The following is a 26,570-nucleotide window of genomic DNA, read 5'->3' as shown; positions in this document are numbered from 1 at the left end:
GGGCTGGGGCTGTAGCTCAGTGGTAGAGCACTTGCCTTGCATGTGTAAGACCCTGTGTTCGATCCCCAGCACCACATAAAAATAAACAAATAAAGATATTGTGTCCATCTACAACTAAATAAAAAATAAAGTGGAACCATATAATAAGTGGTCTTGTGCATCTCATTTCTTACACTCAGAATAATGATTTTGAGGTTCATCCATTCTGTGGCATGTATTATGAGTTCAGATGTTCTGTTGTATGTATATGCTACCTTATGTTTATCCAGTCACCAGTTAATAGACATTTGAATTGTTTCCACTTTTGGCCTTATGAAAAATAAGCATTTGTGAACAAATGTTTATGTGCACTTATATTTTCATTATGTTCCCCTTGGTTAGACACTTTGGATAGATAATTAAAAACAGAGGTGTTGTGTTATATAGTAATTTAGTGTTTAACTGCTTAAGAAAATGTCACTTTTCCAAAATAGTTGTACCATTTTACATTATATTATGTATTTTAATTTTTCCATATCCTTGTTAACACTTGTTATTGACTGTCTTTTTCATTACATCCATTCTATTGGATTTCAATTGGCATTTCATTGAGGTTTTAATTCATAATGCCCTAATGAGTAATATAGTTGGGCAGATTTTTCACATATTTATTTAAACCCGACATATATTTTCTTTGGTGAAATGTGTGTTCAAATCCTTTGCTAATTTTTTGATTATGTGGCTTTTTTATTATTTAGTTCTTGGAATATTCTGGATACTAAGCCCTTTTTCAAATAAATTATTTACAAATATTTTTCTCAATATGTAGTTTGTCTTTTTATTAAGTGGTGTCTTTTGAAGAAACTTTAATTTTGATAAAATGATTAATTTTTTTCTTATAGATTGTGATTTTGATGATTTCTAATAATTCTTTGCCTAACCTTAAGTCACAGATTTTTTCACATTTTCCTCAAAAAGCTTTATGTTTTTGTTTTTCATTTAGACCTATGATCTATCTTGAGTTAATGTTTGTGCATATTGTGAGATTAGGTATGAGGACTAAAATCCATCATTTTGCATATAGAGATCCAATTGTCCCAACACCATTTGTTTAGAACACATCTTTCCCTTCTTGAATTGCCTAGTCACCTTTGCTGAAAGTCAGTTGATCATAAATGTGAAAGTGGATTTCTGGACTCAATTCCATTCTATTGGTCTTTGTGTCTATCTCTGTGCCAGTACCAGATTGGTTTGGAATGCTGTTTTACAATAAGTTTTGAAATCAGGGATTTAAGCCTTCTAACTTTTTTCTTTTTCAAGTTGGGTTTGGAATATTATGGGTTTTTTGCATTTCCTTATAAATTTTAGGATTATTTTCCATGGGAATGGAGAGCTGTTGTGCTTTTAATAGAGATTGTATTGAATCTATTAATCAATTTGAAATAATTATTATCTTCTAATGCACAAACATGAAATATTTCTTCATTTATTTAGATCTTCTTTAATTTCTCTCAGCAATGTTTTATAGTTTTCTGTGTACAAATTTTACACTTCTTCCATTAAATCTATTCTGAAGTATTTTATTATTTTTATACTATTGTGAATAGAATTGCTTTCTTTATTTCATTTGCAGATTATTTATTGCTAATATTGGAAATGCAATTGATTTTTATATATTATTTTATCTTGTGATTTTGCTGAACCCATTTATTAGTTCAAATAGTCTTTTGATGTATTTCTTTGTATTTTCTAAATACAGAGTCATGTCATCTGAGAATAAAGACAATTTTACTTATTTCTTTGCAATTGGCTACATTTTTTTCCTTTTCTGATTGCATTAGCTATCACTTTTCATTGTGACTTTCTGTACATCTTTATTCTTTAGCACATAAAACTAAAAATTAATATTACATAAAATATAAGATAATACATATTATAGCTCAACTCTGATATATTAATCTATTCATTTTTCTCTTATAATTTGAATTTATACTAAATACATATCAGACTATCTTTTTATGATAGCTGATTTGAAATTAGGTTTATGTTCTGAAACTTATGTGTTTCAGAGATACAATGAGCAGTGAAAATTTACCTCCAATAATGCACAGTTTAGAGGTTCTTCATTTGGGCTACAATGGAATTTGTAACTTAATCCAGCTACAACTTAACAGACTAAGAAATTTAAAATTCCTCTTTCTACAAGGTAAGTAGAAACACTTAATATCAAAATGTTTTAAATCAACTTGATCTCATCTTGTTTTGATAAGTAAATTCCAGTATCAACATTTATTTAAATATTTATTAGCAAAAATATTTTAATAATCACACATGGATTTTTCTTTGGTTATCTGCAGATTTTCAAAACCATTTTTTGAAGGAAAATAGAATATTCTGGGGCTACATACAGTATTACATCATAATTTACTTTTATATAATATTCTATTTAAAAAACAATATAAAGTAACCATTAACACAAATATTTCCTAAGTCAAAATTGTTTCATAAGTACCATGAAAGTACTGTATTATTGTAATTATACATAACAGAGATCCTCAATCTGAGGTAATTTAAGATCTACTTGAGGAGATGTACTCAGACAAAGATGAATTAAGTTTTAACTATGTGTTACTAAGTAAGTGCAATAGAAGTTCAGAGAAGGAGAAACTGAAAGATTAACTCCTCTACAATTTTGATTATAAATGATCATTTTTGAGAGCTTTGCAAGGGAGGAAGAAAAGAGTCACAGGACACAATTGCAATGTCTGTGGGCCAACACTTAAAAAGGGACCAGCCTGATATGAGTTATTTGTTTTATTTAGTTTTTTAAGTAAGCCTCATCACTTTATAGTATCTTTTTTAATTTTGTGGAATAGTGAAGAATTGAAGTTAAAAATACTGAGCAGGACCAAACTAAGGAAAGCCAGACAGAGAAATTTAGACAGAATATAGTCAACAATAGATAGGAATTGTAAATTTTTTAGAAAAGTGGCATTAAAAAACCCATGGAGTTTGGAACATTATCTAACAATAATTATTTAACATCACACAAAATTCATTATGAGACATGGAAAGAAATTTGGATAGTTACTTTTTTTCAGGAAGACAGGTTTTTCAGACTATATTCTAAAAACTTAATGTATTTTTTTTTTTTTTTTTTGCCTATCAAAGGTATTTTTGATTTGGGATCGAGAATATGGAGACTTAACCTTAAAGAGGAAAAAAAAAAAGGAAAAAAATCAAGAAATTGACCATAATAATGACAGACCTTTTAAAAGATACATTGACATAGCAAAAAGTGGAAAACCTAACCATAGAAGGTCTATTTTAATCTAATAATGTAAAGGGGGAATTGTGCAGTTGCCATGGTTAGCATGGCAAATCCAAGTGGGACAGTTCTATATAAGGAGTGAGACAACATACTCTGACAATGATAGCTGCCACTTATGGAGTCATTGGGCAAAATGTTTGTCTACATATCTCATTTAATATTCAACTTAAAAAGACGAAATATTAGGTCAAAATGACTAATTAGATATATAAGGAGATCAAAAGAATCCAAGATATTTTCATAATTTCATTGCAAAATTGCATAATTGCATTTCATAATGGCAAAAGGACATACTAAAGCTATCTAATGTCATTTTGAGGAAGTTGCTATCTGGGGTTAGAGAAAAATCAGTTTGTAAACCTGTTGAGACATAAAAATGAAAATTACCTTTTTAAGTCATTTGATAAAAACATTTAAATGAGTCAGGCATGGTGGTGCGCAACTATAACCAGCAGCTTGGGAGGCTGAGCAGGAGGATCTCGAGTTCAAAGCCATCCTCAGTAAAAGCGAGGCACTAAACAATTCAGTGAGACCCTATCTCTAAATAAAATACAAAATAGGGCTGGGGATGTGACTCAGTGGTCACATGCCCCCGAGTTCAATACCTGGTACCCCCCTCAAAAAATATAGAGAAGAAGGTAGATAACTTTTAAAATTTGGGCTCACTTCATATATCATGACTTGTCTTTTTTTAGGGAATGAAATCAGTCAAGTTGAAGGGCTAGACAACTTAGCAGTCCTTCAGGAATTGGTGGTAGACCATAACCGCATCAGAGCATTTAATGACAGTGCTTTTGCCAAACCAAGTTCTCTCTTGGCACTTCATCTGGAGGAAAATAGACTACGAGAGCTGAGCAAATTGCAACCTTTGGTAAAACTAGAGAAACTCTTCCTAGGATATAATAAAATCCAGGTAACATTTTTGTTGTTGTTGTTGTATTGAGATTTATAAGCTTTAATTCCTCTAAACACTAAACATAAAGCTTCCAAACATACCAATGAAATTTTTGCTAGTATGTAAATGTTATTTATCATTTATATACATGTATATTTTGAGGCATATAATTTGTGATGTAGACATGTCCACCCTACATCTAGACTTATAAACTGGGCAAACCCATATGCATCCACCCATTGATAACTGTTGGCTCTAAATGTTCTCAGGCTTGTCTCATCAGTCCTCTCCTAGACTTATCATTTGTTCCTTGACTACTATTGATTCAGCTGGGTTTTGAGTCTCAATTTCAGACTTCCTCTTGCTCATAAAATTTGGCATACTTGTTCTATATGTATTTTGATTCAACTCCTTATAATGACTTTGATATTCCAACTCTTCCCACTCAAGTCTTCCTTACACAGATTCCCTTTAGTTTTACTTATTTAGGCCACTTCTACTTTTAGGCCACAGAGTCTGCTTAGACTCTCTCCTGAGATACTGTACTAATAGAGAGCTGAATACATTATCTTATGCAGTCCTTATATTTTTCTTAGCATTTCGGTAATGTTCTGTTAGCTTCTTTTCACTCTTCTATTTCTGTCCATACTTCTAAGACGGCCTCAACAACAAACTGAACTCTGGAGTACTTCTCTAGGTCTGGGGAAAAAAATTATATTGTTTACATCTTTATCAGTATATAGCATATACATGGTACAGAGTAGATGCTTGATAAATATTTATGGTCTTCTTTGATATAGTTCATGAAGCCTTTTCTGGGTGATATAAAAGCTCTCTCCCAAGATTAGAAGGAAATCATAAGCAGTGCCCCTTTCTACATAGCAAGTAGAGAATGTACATACAGAGAAAAACAATATACAACTAATTTACCCAGATTCAAACATTCATCTGTGAAAAGCCTACCAAACTGGTGATGATTCTTCCAAAGATTTACTTAGAAGAAATCTAAATTTGGAAAATTGCTATTTTATTGGAAATATTTCCAGTGATAACAACTGGGTTAAGCATAGGACTGAAAAATTGGACTTATAGCCAGGAGTGTAACTCAGTGGAAGAATATGTATTTAGCATGTGCAAGACCTTTGGTTTGGTCCCCAGCATGAAAGAGAGACGGACAGACAGAGACAAAGAAGAGAGAGGGGAGAAAGAAAAAGGAAAAGAAAAAGATCTTATATGGCATCAGGCTTTACTAATAATTTCAAGAATACTATAGGAACATTCCAATGCTTTGCAGATCCTTTATTCCCACATCATACACATTAACTACACTAAAAGATGAGGTCTGAAAGTCAGATTCTGTGAAGTAATCTCATATAGCAAGGGAGTGTTTCATTTATGAAACATTTCCATTTTATAACTTGAGCTTATGTGACATTATATAGGGAGCTACCTTATAATTCTAAGGACTCCAGATATATTTACTGTAAACAGTCCTTAGCCAGGCAGATCAGCTAAGAGAATACTATAAAGACCTTCTTCCCAACAAATATCATTGTTCTGTTTGGCAGGATGTCCAGTTACCAGCATTCTTACAAGATTATACCCGGTAATTGGGTTTTCCCCAGGAGTGTCCCCCTACCTCACCAGCCCCCTGGTTCCTCTTAGGGGGCTGAATAGACAGGTCAGCTAGTATGGCAACTTTCTCCTTGGCAACTTAAACAGAGTAATGCTTAGTCAGGCTTACTATCAAATCTAATAAAATTAAATGATAAACTATATTTTAAATCATGGGGAATGACATATTTATCATTGAATGAAAGGATGAGTTTTATTGATTATTTAATGATATCAGCCCTTATTTTCATCCTTGAAATGGTATTTTCATTGGTTTAGATTGATCATTTTGCCATTAAACTTATTCTAACCATTAATATTATAGTACCTTAATGTGACCATACATTTAGCTAGGAGGAAAAAAAAACAAACCCAGAGGAATACAAGGGCAAGTTGGAGATTCTTTTGAAGTTTTAAAACCATGTTCTTCAAAAATTTTTAACTTTCATTTCAAATTTTTTGAGGGGAGAATTTTGTCTCTAGATTTATACTGACTTGGACAAGCTGATACCAACATTAATTTCCACTAAACTGTTAGAGTACAACCTTTGGATTGGTGATGATTCATAGAATAAGAGGGGAAAAGCTCATAAAAATTAGCAGAACAATAATACTTCATGTGAAAGTATATGCAGTCCCTAATTTGATCTAATAGATTCTGGTGTGAAGGTTTTGACCTAGCCTTAGAATAAATTAGCCCTAGAATAAATTATTCAATGTCCACTAATGTAAATTTGGAAAATTGTGGCCTATAGTCTTGCTTATAAGAATCACAGAAACACAAATGAAGATGAGTTCAACTCTATAGTCCCATTTGATTCCTGCGTCTGAATGATTGCTCTATCATGCATCCAACTACTTTGTCTACTTTTAAACATCTGGATAATAACCTGAAGCCATAAGTAACACCAGAAAAACAATCTTTGGTATTTCTTGACCTAAATGAAAGCCCCAATCCATACCTTTACTGTGACTGTTTTAAGTTCTTATCCTGATAATGTACTCAAAAGCTAATAACCACTGATGTGCTGGTGATTAATGTATAACTTTTAGAAGAAAAAGCCCTAATTAGTAGCATTTGCAAATTTCCCCATGGTATAATTTCCTCTACCATGGTCAATTGCAAGCTAAAACACCATCCTGTAAAATTCCTGAAAATATACCAATCAACTTTTATAAGCCAGTAAAAGTTAACTCCAGCACAGTACTGTAAAAAATGGCCTGTATAAAAAATGGAAAGCTCTCTTTCTGTAATTATGGACATATTAGTTTGCTTGTTATCTCTTTAAAATTTTATGCCACAATTATCCTCTAAAAATTTAACATACTGTTCTTGCATTAATATATTTCATGAGAAATGAATATTTCAATTAGGGATAGTTCACTAATAAGTACTGCTGTACTTTGAAAAAATAATGTACAGACTTCTCATGTGTTTCTGACTTCTAATCAGACTTGGATGACATAGATAGGAACTGCCTGTGGATAAAAAGGCACAATATCTATAGATCACTAGATGTTGAGTGTTTTCAAAGCCCCCCTTTATGATGTCTCCAAAATCAAAATAATTTTTAAAAGATCAGTCATTTTAAAAATCAAATTCCACTTCCAAGTGAACTAAAATAGGTCTAAATATAGATGAATTGGCTGTATGTATCCACTTGTAATTCCAAATATAAATTTAGGTATATCAATAACTTCATTGTATTAATGTGAACTAGTAAAAATCTTAGGTGAAGTTTGATGGTTAAATTTTGGAAATAGCAACAAATGTAGTCCACTTGATTGTTCCTTTGTTGTTAAGATTATATTTAAATGTGTATCTTTGATATTGTTTTTTTTTTTTTTACTGTATTCACCTTTTTCCACACTTCTGGATTAATACTCTGGAGGAATTAGCTAAATATAATCTAAACCATAGAATAAATTATAACTCTTCTGAAAAACTATTTGGTCTTTTCTTGTAAGCACTGCTTACATTTTCCATGTTAAACTAATACTATCTCTTTCAATCATATATTTTGAATCTACAGTACATGGATCTCCCTTTATTCAACATGCAAAAAATTGTCACTCAGGCTCACTTCATAGGGTTTAATTATGAGCTGCCTGCAATCCAGAATTTACATAAAGTAAGTCCATATTTTAAAATTTGGGGTCTAATCAAATAATTTGGTTGATTTTTTTAACAGGATATCACAGAACTAGAAAAACTTGATGTCATCTCTACTCTCAGGGAGCTTACAGTTTATGGCAATCCAGTGAGTATGTTACCTTTCTAATTTATTAATTATGTATATAATTTATTTTTTGAGAAAGACTTTATAATATTAATTTTATCTGCATAGCCAGTTAATTTATTGATTAATGTAAAAAAAACTATTGGTCCAGCACAATTTATTGAATAGTGTCATCTACCTGATTACAGGGAAAACTGCTACTATCTTATATAAGAAGGTCTGTTTCAGGGTTCTACATTGTATTCATTTGCCTGTTTGGTGTTGTGCTAGTATTTTTATGTTGTCTTAATTACTAACATTTTATATTGTCTTAATGTCTGTTAGAGTAAGAGATTCCAAATATTCTTCTATTCTATCTCCTTCTCTTTCTCCTTTTGTGTTTCTCTTTCTTTACTGCCTTAGTGATTCTTGGCCCATTAAAATTTCCTATGATTTTTGGACAAACTTCTCAAATTATATGAAAATTTTGTTAGTATTTTAATTGGAATTGAATTCATTTCTAAATTAATTTTGAGGGAAATTTGCCACCTTTCTTGTTGGAGTCTTCAAGAGGATCCAATAAGTACTACCTTTGTTTACCTAATATCTGAACAAACTGGAAAAAATGACAGTGAAGAAATGAAAATATCTTCTTAGCTTAGTGGTCTGGATATGGTATAAAAGAACTGATGGCAAGATTCTGTGAGACTGAAGAAAGGCAAACAGATCTCGTATTACATGGAGTGTAATTTATTTGGGACTTTCTGGCAAGTATGGTGAAGGACGCAGCAAGACCACTGGATCTCTGTGATTTGGGTCAGAGGGGAAGGGTTTACATAATAGTACAACAGTGACTTTCATCTGAGCCAAATGTCCTGATCTATCTCAAGCTAATATCAAAAATATAAGGCACATTCCTGGCACTGTAAAGCCCCATATAACCCTCTAAAGTTTATTGTTCATTTAGAGTATGCTGGGAAATTATTTGGGGAAAACATAACAGGGTTACATAGGGATTCTCATAGAAGTCTCAAGATGGTTGCATTCAGTAAAGCAGGATCCCTTCAGTGAGAAAGCCAAATAGGCATGCTATCTAATCCCAGAAATAGGCAATCCTGATCACTCAGAAGCAGAAAATACTAGACTGAGACTTCTCTACGTGGGAGGACACATTCTCCCAGCAATAAACTCTTTCCCAAGAAGAAAGGAGGATCCAAGAATGCTCAGTTCACTCTTCCCAGATCTACCAGTTAAGTCACTCTGCTTTTACTAGTGGAGAGGGAGTGAAGAGGTTGAAAAAGCTACATCAAGGAGCTATAGTACTTCTACCAAGAAGAAAACATTCAAGGGACTAGGGTTGTGGCCCAGCAGTAGAGCGCTCGCCTAGCATGTTCAAGGCCCTAGATTCAATCCTCAGCACCACATACAAATACATAAAATAAAGGTATTGAGTCCAACTACAACTAAAAAAATAAATATTTAAAAAACAAAAAAGAAAAACAGTCAATAAGCAGTCTCCACTAACACAGCATTCAGCTTTTTCACTCATAAAACACATGTATCTTCCTTTTGTTTGTTTGTTTTTTGTCTTTCAATTAAGATTCATAATTATCTCCTTAAAGATTTTAATCATTTTTGGCTAGATTTATTCTGTTGTTTTAATTTCTATTTTAAATGGTACCTTTTTGTATTTTTATATTTTTGGGGTTGTAGAAGTAAAGAAATTCTGGGTTTTGTATATTTCTCTTTGTCTAGGAAACTTGGTGAACCATTTTTCTAGTTCTAATGGTTTGTAAAAATTCTTTGTAAAAATTTACCTAAATTTTTACGTATTGTTATCATAGAACTCATGAATTTTTAAAGTCTCCCCTATGTATTTTTGTCACCCTTTTTATATTTAAAATTGTCAATTTTTGGTTTTTGTTATTATTGATAAATCTTGGTAATGGTTTGTCTACTGAGTCATTTACTTCAAAGAATAAGATTTTGGTTTTTAAGTCTATTATTTCTTTGCTGTTTCACTAATTTCTACCCTTTTTTTTCTTTTAGTTTTTTGAAATTTTCTTTTCAAAAAAATTCTTAAATAGGATACCTAGCTCAATAATTTTCAATACTTCTTCTGAATCAATAAATTTTAGGTTACAAAGTACAGCAACATTCTAAAAGTTTTGATTTGTAGTTTTTTTAATATTTATTTTTTAGTTGTAGTTGGACACAATATCTTTATTTTACTTATTTATTTTTATGTGGTGCTGAGGATTGAACCCAGGGCTTCGCACATGCTAGGCGAGCACTCTACTGCTGAGCCACAATTCCAGCCCTAGTTTTTTAACTATTTTTTATTCTTAAAATCATCTGTTTTCCAAAAGATTGCTTATTTAATTTGTTGTGCATGTCTTTGTATTCATTTCAAATAAATAGTGTGGTTTTAGTTATCACTTTGTCATTTATTTCTGATGTTCTTTTACTTCAATCAAAGGAAATATTCTATATTTTGGTACTTATGATACTTGGTATTGTGGCCTTGAATGTGGTCAGTTGTTTGGTGTGTTTGTATGTGTTTTAAATCAATCACATATGTTAGAGATATTTCTCCATTAGTGTATATGTATCTACCATCTTCTTTTAAAATAGTTAATTACAGTGATATGGTAAGAGTAGGATATACATGCAGATGAAAAGGGAAAGTCTGGAGGAATCTACATGCAGACTTCCTCATGCTCATGCCTGTGAGAAGATTACATGGAACAGAATTTTGTTGGAAACTGATTACATAATCACATAGGGACCCTCTCCTAATCATGTGCCAAAATTCCAGATTCTCAGAAGGGAAGCAGGTTGAGTACAAATCATATTGCACAGTGAACTACCCTTATCAGTTAAGGAATGGTGGGAACACTCCAAGTACCAAATACCAGGCAAGAGCCATCTATCTGTACAAGCACACCATTCTAAAGTTCAGGCCTACTAAATTTAACACTTTCTACATACCCTCTTGGGCATGTTCATAATTTTTTTTTTTTTTTTTTTTTTTTTTTTGGTGAGGGGAGTAGTTTGACACTAGGAAGAGTTGGTGCATATGGACCACATATAGATATGTACTAAATTAAATAGGATAGTTCCTTTTGGAAAATATCATGTAAGCTCCAGAACTTTCAACAAACTTTCATAATGTAATCCTGTCCAAAAATTAAGATTGCCTGTAATTAATAACAGTACTTTACAAGTATAGCCTTAGTAATAGCCTTAGTTTTTTTCTAAAAAAAATTCTTACCTGCATTTAGCATGATATGAAATTAAAAGGGGCTCATATGTATAGTATCTAATACTATAAATTGTTACCCATCATCTTTGCTGTCTTTGTTAAACTGCCTTCTTTTAAAGGTTAATATTTGAAGTAAAAGTGATTTTAGTAATAAATTGTTATGTTTAACTTTCTTTAGATTTGTAGAAAAATGCTACATCGTCATGTGCTCATATTTCGACTGCCTAACTTACAGATGTTAGATGGAATTCCTGTAAATTCAGAAGATAGAGTAAAAGCTGAATTTCACTTCTCTGAACTACAAGCAAAGAAAAATATGGTAATTATATTATTGATACTTTTCCTTTTGAAACATATATATTATTAGTAAATGAACATTATATCTTATACATTGTGACTTAAAATGTTTAAATCTATGTTTTTATAGATTATTATAGTATCTATTTTGTGATAACTACCTTTTTCTATTAATGTACCTTGACAAATTATTTAGTATCTATGTGCTTAATATATCAGATTATGCTTGAAGGTAAGAAATTATAACAACATTATTTCTTATGAAAAGAAACTAACAATAAAATTGTTTCCACTTAGGCAGAGAGGAAGAGAAGGAATGAGTTCTCACCTCAACTCTGTATCATACAGTTCACATAACAATGGAGATATGTGTCTCTTTTCTTGTATGCTGGCAGAATTACTGGGCCTTTTACCTGTGGGCCCTAAAATGAATTGGCTATGGTAGGAAAGAGAGACAGAAGAAACCACAAAAACATATCATTAGGAAATTCTATCACTGACCACCCCTTCTCTTAATGACTTTGCCCTAATGACTAAATTTAACACAGAAAATCAATGGCTTTTGAACAAGACCAAACATTATTAGAGGTGAGCCTTTGTAAAATGTGAGGAAGAAGAGACTGGGGGAGATAGGGAAACCAGTTGAGATTTTTAAGAATAATCCGAGAGAGAGATTGCAAAGACCTGGATGGATGTGGATGAAGAATATAAGTGAGCCTCTATGTAAGTGAAAACCAGAGACCAAGGACATTAAAAAGTTAAGGAACAGAGGTTATTTTTAAAAAGGCATCTTGCAGAGGAAAGAGATATTTACTGTAGAAGCCCTCCTAATTGGCTTTCACTTAACTCACTAGAAAGTCTGGATAAAAAGCAAGCACACACACACACTATTAGTATATAATGTCAAATTAGGTATGGAAGAAAAATTATAAAATAAAGGAGAAAATTATTAAAATTTAGAGAAAATATATGGGGAAATTATTTTTTAAAATCTAGACAAATTCTTATATTCAAATTTTCCTCACATATCTTTAAATTCTTGTTATTTTAAAGAAACCCAAACTGAAAATTGTAGGAAAAACCTTAAAGGGTATGTTTTATCCAAGAAAAATCAGATAAAATACCAATCAAAAGACCCTTGCTTACAGAAAAGAACTTGCCCCTTTATCAGAAGATTGGTGAATGCATGTAATTTTATGTTATAAATGCATGCAATTTTATGTTATAAATTTTTTAAAAGATATTTACTATATATTTTTATGACTTCCTGACTTTTTTATTAATCCTAACTTTTCTGATTAATATTGACTTTAATTAACAAAGGAGTTTCTACTATAGGTCAAAGTATCCACAGAGACTTGTGAAACAAAGTTGTTTAATGTTAATAAAAGTTATTAATATTAATAAAAATGATTTGTGGATATCTACATTTTTTCTAAAATATATGTCTTATAAAAAATCTTAGCCATCAATCTGTATGATGTAGATAAAGAAAAGCACTACATGTCTCATGTACTCAAATTCTTGTCACAGGCCAGTCTTTCAAAAGAGAAAAAAAAAAAAGATGAAATAAAATATAGTTCAGTAATTGAAGGTTTCTTTCCCTTTCTTGATTTTATATTCCTGGAGCAAGTCACTTCTTGAAAATTGTATGCCTCAGGAATTAGTTTTTTATTCCAAATGCAATAAATTATCACAAATTTTGTGCCTTAAAACAATAAAAATTTATTATATTACAGTTCTGGAGATTAGACATCTGAAAAAAGCATTGGCTAGGCAGCATTCCTTCTGGAAGTTCCAGGAGAGAACTTGTTCTTTGCTATTACCAGTTTCCAGAGACTATCTACATCCCTTGGCTACTGGCTTCTTCCAGCAATGTATCACTTAGACCGCATGTTTCCATCATCACATCTCTTCTCTATCAGATCTTTCTGTCTCCCTTCATCTAGATACTCACAGTAATCTCCTCATGTCAAAATCCTTAACCTTATCACACCTGCAAATTCGTCTGCTATGTAAAGTAAAATATTCACACGTTTTGGAGATTAGGATATTGAACATCTCTGGGAGAGAGAAATTATTCTATCATACCTCATGTAAGGGCTCTATTGAGAAACCTATAAAAATTATCATATTAAAATTTATAGATTCTATTTTAAAGTAATGTTAAAAAATCATTTAAAACATATTTAAAGATCCCAATTTCCCTAGGTAATTTTTAAAAATTGTTTTCATATAGCAGAATAAAGTACATTAACTTAAATTTCAGTCAATGATGAATATTTCATTGAAAAGTTTATTTATTGTCCATTTTTTTCTATATCTTACATAGTGAACCCAGATTTTTCCCAATGCTCTTCTATGATGTAATCTTAGTCTATATTCTTGCCATTTGAATCAGTGCTCCATAAAAGAATTTAACTATCTTTCCACTTAGTTTTTCTATATGTAAACATTTTATTTTAAATTTTGTTTTTGGTTCATCAATACATGGTTAGTAAAACAAAGGGTGTATTTGAAGTCTTTATTCTGGAGATATATATTTTGATTCAACAGTAATTCTCATTTTCATGGCAAAAACAAAATTGAGCCATTATCAGTTCAGTCTAATATACTAATCTTTGTGACTGCTATTCTTGCTTTTAAACACCAGAAAAAGGAGAAATGAACTCTAAAAGCTGTCTTTTAAACCAAAACATTTTGAAATTAGTTTTCTAATTCCTAATAGAATGCTGTTAAATTTTAGCATTCTAGATTAGTGATAGGAAGTAACTCCCACAAAGGAATAAGGGAATTTGAGACTGGCCAGCTTTAGTAAAAACCATTCATTTCAAAGCTGTCTTCTTGGTAACAAGAAAGTATGAAGTAAATCAGTAATTTTACACAAATGGCAAAGGCCTATGTCTCTAAATAGGTTCAATAATATGTTCAGAATTCATATCTTTAAAAGTATAAACAATTCATAGTATTAAGGACATCAGAGGGGTCATAAATTTCTAGGGACAGCAAGAGTTTCCCTCTCAAAATAACTTTTCTTCTCCATTTGCTGATTCCTGAAATTCTTAAAAGTCTCTTAATCCTTGATGGTTTACATTGTAAATACTATTTAAAGCTTTACCACTTTCATTATAATTATTGTAATTTGCTTTTCTTAGTCCCTATTTTATTAACTTGGTTTTGAAAAACTAAGTACCTGCAAGGCATCTGATGAGGTAATATGAAAAGGAAGAAACATTACAAATGGAGGAGTCTTAATTCTAATTTTCTTAATTCTGCACTTACCTTATTAATACACTTTGAAAAGAGGAAGTGCCATGAAGCACCAGCTTCTAGTGCTGAGTGCAAAAGCAGTCTGAAGAAACAGAACATAAGGTTAATCACTCAGAGAGCTCTGTGGATTCTACAGGTTTTAGTTAGTACCAGTTCTGTGTTTAGGCAACCATGTTAACTGCTGACTAAGAAAAATTTGATTGTCATGTGAGGTTTGTGGTGAAGACTAAACCTGTTGATCTAAGATTTGGAGGTAAGATGTTTTTAATTGTTTTGTTTTATTATGTAGTTTACTCCTGTTACCAACTCTCCTATGGATGGTGGATCATTCTGCCCAATGAAAGCATCTCCCATTAAAATAACAAATGTAATTCTGCCTGGTGGATTTAGCCATTACTTGGGACCCGACTTCACTTTAACTCCTGAAGTTGAAGGTATTTTGACAAGAGTTTCAGAGAGTGTAAACAAAACACTTCATTTGAAATGAAAATCTCACTTTAATCTTAATATTCCTTAAAATTGGGTGTTTTTAATTTATATTTCTTAAAATTGTATGTTCAAGTTTTCTGTGGCCATTCTGATTTCAGAGACTATGGTAGTTTTTGTTCTACTCAACTACTAAACTAGCTAAACATTTGCTCTCTCACAGTGTAAACTTTGTGATACTTGCCCTATTATTTCCTGACTTTTTCCAAAACTTTAATTTTCTTTATATTGAAGCTATCTTAGGATCATAGTTCATTAGTAAATCCTGTTAACTGTAGAAATCAGAAAATTTTTAATATAACAACAGAGCTGTGCACAGTAACACATGCCTGTAATCCCAGCAATGAGGTAGGCTAGGTAAGGCAAGAGAATCACAAGTTTGGAAGCCATTTTGGGTAACTTAGTGAGACTTTGTCTCAAAGCATAAAAAAAGGGCTGGGGATGTGGTTCAGTGGTAGAGTGTCCCTGAATTCGATTCCTAGTACCATAATAAATAAATAATAACAACAACAGAATCTTTGGGAATAGAGGATATCTTAGAAAGAGGTCATATTTTTTCACTAAAACCACTGGTAAATTTACGAAGCAATTAGGGAAGAGTTTCAAGAGGTAGAGCTTTAAAGGAGGGAATATACTAAAAGAACAGGACAAGGAAATGATTTTATTATACACATTTTAATTCAGATTTAGAACAAACCTGTTCCAGAATTCCAGATCTTAAACTGGCTATCTATTATTTCAGCAAAATTGGGGATAGCTAGTCTTTCTTCAGGGCTCACCACTTCCATTCCTTTTAACTTTCCCTTGTCCTTACACCACTGTTAGATAATAAAACTCAACATCACAACAATTACAAAATTATCTTAAAAGCCTACTATATAAAAGTAGGCAATTACTCAATATGGTTACAGTTTTAAAGTAAACACAATTAAAAGACACCTAGATAATTTATTGTTAGATTTATCTTATTTTTCATACTTCCACATATTTTATGACTTTTCAGTTTTAGTAAAAATGAGAACTGTTTTTGTCCAGTAGGTAGAACTATACACAAAATTGGGCACACTAAATTGTTTTTAGCTTCCCTAACAGTGTACTATCATTTTCAGGAATGTCTTTTCCCTATTAGTTCAATCCTCAATTCATCTTCATAACTTCCTTTTCATATATGCTTCTTCAAGATTTGTTAGTATTTCGTGGAAAAGTCCTTAATTTCTTTCCTTTTTTTTTTTTTGTTCATTTTGGTGTCCTAAGTTGTATTTTGAAAAGTATAGTTACTTCATCTGTACATTTATTACAGCATGCAGATCTGGATATTTGTATTTTAAAAAAATTACCCAGAAAGGATCAAATTGATCCACTAACTCACAAAAATTTAAGCCACATTAAGTGCTATATGCCAATTTTATATTTTTATTTTAAATGTTTAATTCATACTATAAAACATGTACAACATATTTTCGTCTTACCCACATCCAAACCTTATTACTTAATGTTTTTCATTGTTTCATAATTTTAACTGTCTGAATTCCTACAAATTCAGACAAAAAAGACAAGAATACAGGGATCCTGACAAGTAATCCTCGGAGCATCCATGCAGAAATAGCTTTTCGGCAACTTAGAGGGATAAATCTCTCTCCTAATCTTCTGTCACATCCTAATATTGCATCTCCAACTGCACAAATGTACCAGAGCAACCAAAATGAGGGAAGGTAAGCTATTATTTTTTAACGTTTTTATTAGTAGTTGATGGACCTTTATTTTATTTATTTATATGCGGTGCTAAGACTCAAACCCAGTGCCTCACACATGCTAGGTAAGTGCTCTACCACTGAGCCACAACCCTAGCCCCAAGCTATTCTATTTTAATACCATCATTTTTCACCATTTTAAAAAAATTCTCCATATTTGCCAGTCATGTATAGAAGTGTAGTAAATATGTTGTGTATTATTATTTATGTACACTGATAGCTGAGAAAAGTTATCAACATAGGGCTTCTTTTCACCCATTCACCAAACCTTTCCCAAAGTTCAGAGTATTCACATCATAATTCAAAAGATTCGAAATGACAATCAGGGTTGAATAGTCCTCAAGAAATTCCAAGTGCTCACCAGGGAGGTAACACTGAAATAATTACCTGGGAACTACTTTTAATTGTATTCTTTCTCCACTCTACTCACTGAATTTGGAAAGTAGTTTACTTAAATTTTGAACAGCAGATAAATTCAATTATGCAACTGTGAGGGTAAAGAATTCTCTAAATTCTTCAAAGCTTTTTTTCAAGTTCCCACTTATTACCCTTTCTAGGCTGGACCCAGCCATACAGCCAGCTCAATCCTAAGAACATTGTTAATTCTCATTCAGAGTCCAAACTTCCCTGCCTGTATTTCTCAGTTGCCTGCCCCCAGATATTTTGTAGTTATACCTTCACTCTCCAATAGCAGATCTAGTATAGGCATGGCTCTTTCTGCATTGACTCTCCTGCTAGAATCAGTTGTGTTTCAGTGAATTCTCAGGATAACCTATTTTTCAAAAATAGAATCATTTTCTCCTTTATATTATTTTTATGAAATTGCATGCATATAAAATGTAGAAATTATGGGGTTGGGGTTGTGGCTCAATGGTAAAGTACTCGCCTAGCATCCATGAGGCACTGGGTTCAATCCACAGCACCACATAGAAATAAAATAAAAATATTGTTCCCACCTAAAAAAAAAACTAAAAAATAAATATTTTTTAAATGTAGAAATTATTTACTGTACAATTACCTTAACTACCTCATTAAGATAATAAGTTACCATTATTTGACTTATAAATATCCTACTTCTTACAGAATTCCTGGGAGCACCTTTTCAAGATCAAATCGAATGTAACTGCCTACACAAATGAACATATGCCAGGAAACCTATTCCTTTTGGGAGTTGTGCAAAAGCTAGCAGACAGTAGTCAGTGAAAAAAAAAAATAATAATAAGAGAATCATGTTACTCATGTTACTGAAGCACTTCAGTGCCAACTGAAGATGATCTATCACTCCTGATGAATTTGATTTAATATCACCTCTCTTAAACTTTCTTTATGGTTATCTTAATTATTTGGATTTCTATATTATAAAAATCATGAACTGTTAATAGCATTCAATAATTTGAAAAAAATGAAAGTCACATAAAACAAAATCCAGAGAATCAAATGCCTAGTTCTGATATTCAATTATTGTCTGTCATCTGAAATTATTAGGAAAAGGTAATTTTAGGAAATAAGCACACTTTCATTCATAGCATATTCATTTGAAATTACTAAACTAAAGCATACATTGCTTACCAAACACAACCATTGCTAAAGCTAGTTGTTTGTTACAGATTTTTAGGATTATACCTGGGAGAAAAAACAAAAAACAACAAAATCTCTAAAACCAGATCTTCCCTCAAACTTGTTTAGAGATGCAAATAGTAAACATCAATACTGGTTCCTCAGAATGAAAGAGTCTTTTTTTTTTTTTTTTTGGTACAAATTGAATTGTGTCTACAGGGAAACAATTTTCAAGTAGTTTGTCTGAAAACATACGTTCAAACTGAGTGAACAGTTCTGATCTTTAATAATTATATTTCACTGGAAAGAATTTTTTCCTAACCTATTACATACCTAAAATATCATAAATCAATTAAATATGGTTTTAATTTCTTAAGTACAGTTCTTTAAGTTGGTGACCAAATTATATTTTGATATAAAAGGGCTCCATGATTCAGAAAGTATCCTATTTTTAAAGTATTGGTTCAATATATATATTTCATATAGTTTTCATGATATTTCTTTTAATAAAAATAAATTGTTTTTTCCAAAATGTTTATACTTTAATAAATCTATCTGGCAATAATTTCAAAGAAATTTTGCAAAGATAGCGTTCCAATGTATATGCAGTGATTTTGTATTTTTCTTCCTCAACTGTTGTATGTTTGTAATTTAATCATGTAATATTTAAAATTTCAAACCTAATTATAGATTGATTTTGCCCTTCTTAATGTGTGGTTTTTAAATAACTATTACACAATGGAAATAAGGTCCTTTGTTTAAAAAATAACTATGCAATTCTTAAGATGTCCAGAAGATGTCTTTGTTGCCCTTTAGTTTTGCAACTGCTTTTATTACAATACTGTGACAATGTCTACACTATTACTAAGCTGGTATCATTTGCTTTTTCTTTCATGATTATATATAATGAAATGCTGAATATATGTCATTTTAATAACAAAAGTATCTTTAAATATGTAAGTGGAAAAGTAAATATAATAAGTTTTCACTGGAGAAAAGTGTTATAGAAAAGTAGGAAGCAGAAAAAAATATACCACATACAGTTAACATTTTTGCACATTTTTAACCATTTTTCCTATGGATTTTTAAATTATATTTGAGATTTTTCATTTGAATTGAAAGTTAGTTCACATCGCTAAATTGAGATATTTTGTAGTTCTTATAAATTTTTAATTACATCTGAATTGCTTCTTGAAAATAATTTTAATACATAATTTGATAGCAACACTAATAACAAACACATATTTAGGCATTGGTAGGTATTACACCAAATATAACTATAGACCCAACCTTTAAGAACCTTTTAATATAAATACACAATTAAGTATTTTCATATAAAAGTACTGAATGGGTGATTGTTTACATGATTTGGCATAGCAGTTTTGAATTTTTTCTGTTACAACAGCAGATGTTATTAACATGGTATACAACTCCCCTGGAAATACCTAGATAGGCTAAGCTATTAGTATACACAATTCATAAGGCAAAGCTATACCTCTATTCCATCCCTATTCAACAAAACAAATTAAAATGTTATTGAATGTAAGTGATTTTTATAGGAGTGATTTTTAAATCTGCTCTAAGTGATTTTAAGTAAATAATTCACAAACTGAAATTTAAGTTATAGTTACAAATTATACCAAACAACTGATTGCAAAAGTGTTATAAATTTACAAACCACTAACCCACATTTTAAGTGATTTATAATAATACTATGAAATAAGTATGACATGTACTATCTTCACTTACATAGAAACTGTGACTATAGATACATATCACACCTAGTTCTACATTTTTTTCAATTCCAAATTCATTCTTTTTTCCATTACAAGTTTATTGGCAATTAATTATTAATAATGTGCTGTTTAATCATTTATTGTAGACCCCTAATGTATGTAAAGACTGTCAACTATTCATTTTCTTCCAGCATTTAGATAAAATATATAATTTCTGTACCTGCAATACAGCAAAAGTATTATTTTTTTGCTTCCAGCAAATGTCTTGATAGATTTATTTTGCTTGTAATCATATGCAGGATTTTATGACTTGTTTTCAATTTCCAATTCCACAAACAACCTTGCAAGCTAGAAATTAGGACACTTTATAGATTAGAAGCCTACCAAGCTGAAATGAACAGAGATAATGTCATACTGATCTTCTGATTTCTATACATGAAGATTTATTATAATTAATTGTTCAATAAGATCTTTGTTGCTTACTCCTATTTTTATAGCCCTGGATTTTTCTATTGGCACAAAATTAACTATGGTTGTGAACATGTTTGTTCTAGAATTTAGATTATACACTGTTATCTATGAATTTACACTGCATGTATGTATTTATAGTCATTAATGACTAGTTTTAAAATAATCCTGCCATGTCTTTTTATCAAATGTTATGAGAATGTTTAATATTTTTAAAAATTAGAGCTTAGTCACTTTCTAGGCTCTTGGTTTCAATTAAATATTACTTACAAAGTAAATCATTTATAGTTCTTTATGAGTAGAAGCAAGTATTTATGGCCAAGTTCCATTAGTTATTAAATAAATCTAACCAAATCAATTTGTTTATGGACTAGAAATTGATTGGTTTTTCTGATGCCATAACTTTTTATTCATTTTTCTACACTTCCCTACATTACTGAAATATTTTAAAAGAAAACCCTATACTAAATTACAATTTAAATTCATAGCTGCCTTTTAGTACTAGTTTAATAAGGAATACAATGTTATTAAAGTTTAATAAAAAATACTTTGTTTTTATCTTACAAAATATTAATTATACAATTATACCATTATTCTTTTGTGAATAAAAGTGTTTTGAAAACTACTCAAAGATATTTCTCAGTCTATGCATTTTTATCTTAAAATTTTGTTTTGGTGATGATTTTTCCTTATAATTCAGATAACATTAACAATTTAATAGAAAAAATGTGAACTAAAAAGAGAATAGCATATTCAAAGAAACTTAGAAGTACTTTTTAAATATTAATAACCTTAAGATAAATTATTTCTTTTATATTTTATTAGGTCTTAACTATATGATATTTTAGGTAAATCAAAAAATCAATTCATCAACATTGCCATGTTCCACAGAAGACAGCAATGATTCTGAAATAACTTTAGATTCTTCTTTGCATTGTATCATTTATGAATAAGAATCCATCAGGATAATATATTTTAGTGAGCTTTTTAAATGAATTACATTTATCACGCTTAACAGAAATAGACATAAATTGTCTTTCACATAGTATTCTAAGTTTTTTCCTGGCATTTAATTTTACAATTCTAATTTCTAAATGTTTAAACTATTTCATTCCAGCAGAGTTAAATATTATAGGCAGAAAAAAGATTAATGATGTCCTTACTACTTTGCAAACCATAAAATAACAATTATATTCTAATTAGAAAAAAAGTTATATTACTCATGACTTGTGTGTTTTATATCTTATTGTAAAATTAGGTTTTTCTTTTCTAGAGAATGTTTTTAATAATTTTAGTGGTTTGGCTCTACTATTTGTTTCGTCTTTAATTATAACCTAATGCTCCCTCTCCCCTCCTTCCTAGAATGTTTTACAAGTATGTCTCCCAAAAAAAGAACCAAAAACAAACTAATCTATTTGAAAATATATATCAATAACATTTTTAAGTTTCCAATTATTTCTTATTCCTTCCTATCAATTTGGCTTAAAACACATATTTACAAACACTGGTAGCCTACTTTTCTATAGCCTTTCATTTTTTATGAAGTGTTTTAAAAGACTTCAATCAACCTTAATGGTACAGTTTTAGTTAAGGAAATAGAGTGAGGAGAAGTCAATTTAAGCTCCCAGATGAACAAGTGTCTTCAGAAAGAATAGGCATAAATGGGTTTAGAAACCAGGAGTACAGTAAAATGCAGTGAGCAGAGCACTCAGGGAAGCCAGATACAATGGAAAGAGTAAAATACTGCAGAGCTTTTTAAGCTGCATACAATTGGAACAATGGACTTGATCTAGCCATCTATGTTAAACTGTTAAAAGATAGGTGAAAAGCAAGCTGGAATTCTATATAAAAAGTGTTGAGGGAACAGTAAATGAAAAGCTTTAAATCTAAAAAGAATGAATGCAGTCATTCAATAGGATGGAAATGAAGTCCAAATTGGCATATTTCCCTGGTTAATTTTCTGCGTGAAGGACTGTGTTCTATTTTAGGCATTAAGCCACTATTTGCAACAAAATATCCTAAAACTACCACCACTGGAGTTTTTAAACAACATTATATACATGCACATACATGTTCATTGACAAATGCAAATAAAATTATAGCATACAGGTCACATGTAATTGTAACAAGTTAGTTTTATAGCCTCAACAAAAATTACACTATGTCAAACTTCTTACACTACAAAAAAAGACACAGAGGCACAAGTGTACAATTATAAAAATTTGAAATAGAAAACTAAATTAGATAACGTGTTGCTCATAGATTAGAGAATTATTAAATGGTTTAATTTTTGATTAATAAGTCATTCAGAAAATTTTGGAAAATTTTTTTCTTAAATGTATTGATATATTTTCCTGCTTTAATAAATAAAATTAATTCCATATCTTTTTTAAAGGGGGCCATTAAATGTAAACTCTAGAATTTGAAGCTGCTAAGTATTTAGAAAGATGAAAAAAATCATACTTCTACCCATCAATCATTAGCATTTTAGAGAAAGTAATTGTACATCAAAATAATTGCTAAAAATTAGCAGAATATATCAGGGGTTTTTGGTTATGGAAAATTCCATAAAGGAAAGGGATTCAAATGTTAAACCAAAAGGAGATATTTTAAATTTAATATGATTTAAAATATAATAAATCAAACAGGAACATAGGTGTTTACTGTATCTGGAATTAAAAAAGGAGTTGCTTCATTATAAAGTAGGAAAATATTAGTTTAGTGGACAATGAGAATTGTTCCTTTTTTCCTGCCTAGTTAATTTCCCTATCCCCTTTCTGTAAATTCCTTTGGAACACCCTGCCCCAATTTTATGTGTTAAAGACGGGACTACCAGTCATAGGAGTGGGTGGGTACACAGAGCCTGATACTAAGATATGGACATCTGGAGAGAGTTCTTTGGTTTATTTACTTCATTGCAATTGTTAACTGAGAGGATGAGAGTAACTGAAGTCTCTGGCAGCCATATATTTGTCTGCCTCTAGAAGAGTCTACTTGAAGAATAAGGCAATACAAAGAGAAACTAAGTTTTACAGCAGTATTTGAGCCTCCAGATGCAGTCTTTCTTTAAGGTGTACCCTTGGACTTCCCAATTACATGAGCCAATGAATCCTTTGAGAGTGAATTTTTGTCACTTGAACCAAGTGTTCTGATTTCATGCAGTGCATAAACTTTAGGAGATTAAACTCAGTATCACTTCTATTTTGAGTCTCACAATTACTGATGAGAAGGGAATAGTAAAGATATTTAGGCTATAGTTTGTAAACTAGATTAAAGTAAAGAAATGCAACCTCTCAGGATCAAAGAGGGAAAGTTGTGAAGTTAACCAATTCCTTGAGAATATTTTTTAAAAATCAAAAGTAGGAGTGTAAGACAAATATTGCACAGGAACTTCATGTTTTGACATAAGACTACCCAGTAGAGAAGAAATAACCAAATGTTTCATAAAATGATTTTTTAAAATTTAAGACTAGAATCTGGCCTGCTTGTGGTAGTATAAAATCTAAATAATACTATAATAAGTCAAGGTGTCAGTTCTATTCAGATCTGTTATCTGTTAAGGTTTGGATGTGAGGTGTCCCCCAAAAACTCATGTGTGAGACAATGCAAGGTTTAGAGGAGACATGACTGGGTCATGAAAGGCTTAACCCAAGCAGTTAATTAATCATCTGACAAGATGAACCTCAGTGGTAACTGAAAGTGGGTAGAGTGTGGCTGGAGGAAGTGAGTCATTGGGGTAGTGGGGGTATATAATTTTTATCTGGCAAGTAGAGTCTCTCTTTTTGTCTCCTGATCATGTAAACTGATTCCCTCCGCCACACTCTTCTGCCATCATATTCTGCCTCATCTAGAGCCCTATGGAATGGAACCAGCAGTCTTATCAACTGGAGCCTCTGAAATTATGAGCCCCAAATAAACTTTTCTAAAATTCTTCTCATTGGATCTTTTAGTCCTAGAAGCAAAAGAGCTGACTAAAATACTATCTGTATAACTTCTCTGACCCTCCAGTTGTTTTTTTAATTGTAAAGCAAATATCTCATCTCTAAAATTATAATATTCAAAGTTCATTTTAGTCTGACAATTACTTTTTTTTTTACTTCTCCTACCAACATGGGCTTAGAAAAAAGCATGTGACAGAACAGATTTTAATCACAAATTTCAGTTTAACCAGACTGTAATTTGGTGACATTTATCTTTAGAATTCTCTTTCAAATTGCTTTATGAATTCCATTTCTTCACTGCACTGTACTAATACAGCCCCCCTAATCTAGCCCCCTTTCAGCTTCTGAAATATAACTACTGCATCTTGACCACTTTAAAAAAAAATGTTATTGCAGTAAAATATACAGAACATAAAGTTTTACCATTTTAACCTTTGAATTTTTGTTAATTATGGTCAAATGCACATAACATAAAATTTATCATCTTAAACTATTTTTAATTGTATAGTTTGGTGGCATTAAGTATATTCACAATGCCATCTCCGTAACTCTTTATCATCTTGCAAAATTCTGTACCTATTAAAAAATAACTCCCTACTACTCCATCCTCAAATCCTTGGTAACTATCTCTATATATATAGTCTTTATTTCACTACTCTAGGTACCTCATATAACTATAATCATACAATATTTGTATAGTAATTTTGTGAATGGTTTATTATATCTAGCATAAGGTTTTCAAAGTTAATCCATGTTGTACTATGTGTCACAATTTCCTTCCTCTTAAAGTATAATAATATTCTATCATATGTATATATACCACATTTGGTTTATTCATTCCTCTGTTCATGAATAATTATTTTACTTCTACATTTTGGCTATTGTGAATAATGTTGCTATGAATATGGTGTACAATTATTTGTTTGAATCCTTCAGTTCTTTGGGGAGACACTTAGAAATGGAAGTGATGAATCATATGTTAATTCTCATTAATTTTTTAAGGAGCCATCATATTATTTTCTATAACAACTTCACCATTTTATATTCCCACCAGCAATGCACGAAGCTTGCAATTCAGAACTGTTATGCATTAAAACACTTTATTAGTTATTTTTAAAAAATATATTTGGAAAATGGATATAAAGATTATCATCTAAAACACCACCATGCTAATATAGCTATCACTTTTTAAACTTTTAATTTCTCATTTGTATATTTTCATAGAATTAAAATACATTACACATTTTTTTTCACATTACATATCTAAACATTTTCCATGGTAATGCAAAGCTAACATAATTATCATTTTCATTTTTTATAGTTAATCAAAGGTAAACGTATAATTTTCTTAATCATTAAATCATGAAACATTCAAGTTCCCTCAAATTTCCTAGCATTAGATATACATAATAAACACATATGTACATTAGTCCTTTTTCTTCCTTTGAGTACTTTCCAAGTATTAATCAGTTAAAGGGCATGCAAAGTTTTAGACACTTTCTAATAAATATCATTCAATTTATTTCTGAAGCGATCTTATAGATTTGTGTTATCCCAGCACTCTCACCAGAGGAGCCCACTATAGGAGCTACTGTTATTCCTCTATGTATCACTACTCCTCTAATTTTCTATCACCTAGTAAGCAAAACATAAATGACCATTAATTGAAATGAACCAGGCATGACAGCACATGCCTATAATCCCAGCAGCTCTGGAGGTTGAGGCTGGAGTATCACAAGTTCAAGGATAGCCTCAGCAACT

The 26,570-nt window shown here is 30.9% G+C and overlaps 1 protein-coding gene across 1 annotated transcript in view; it reads left to right on the top strand.

Moving 5' to 3' along the window:
• Positions 1–18,991, top strand: part of Lrrc9 (leucine rich repeat containing 9) — a 79,296-nt gene extending 60,305 nt beyond the window's left edge. The window contains exons 26-32 of the mRNA XM_027929789.2: positions 2,049–2,185; positions 4,006–4,223; positions 8,012–8,080; positions 11,482–11,622; positions 15,160–15,304; positions 16,900–17,068; positions 18,191–18,991. Of these exons, the coding sequence (XP_027785590.2) occupies positions 2,049–2,185; positions 4,006–4,223; positions 8,012–8,080; positions 11,482–11,622; positions 15,160–15,304; positions 16,900–17,068; positions 18,191–18,230 (919 nt within the window). The 3' untranslated portion in view covers positions 18,231–18,991. The remainder of the gene's footprint in view (positions 1–2,048; positions 2,186–4,005; positions 4,224–8,011; positions 8,081–11,481; positions 11,623–15,159; positions 15,305–16,899; positions 17,069–18,190) is intronic.
• The last annotated feature ends 7,579 nt before the right edge of the window (positions 18,992–26,570 follow it).

The sequence above is a fragment of the Marmota flaviventris genome, chromosome 2 (genome assembly GCF_047511675.1).
Source record: "Marmota flaviventris isolate mMarFla1 chromosome 2, mMarFla1.hap1, whole genome shotgun sequence".
Taxonomy (NCBI): domain Eukaryota; kingdom Metazoa; phylum Chordata; class Mammalia; order Rodentia; family Sciuridae; genus Marmota; species Marmota flaviventris.
Note: the sequence above shows the minus strand (reverse complement) of the source record. Positions and strands in the feature narration are given on the sequence as shown.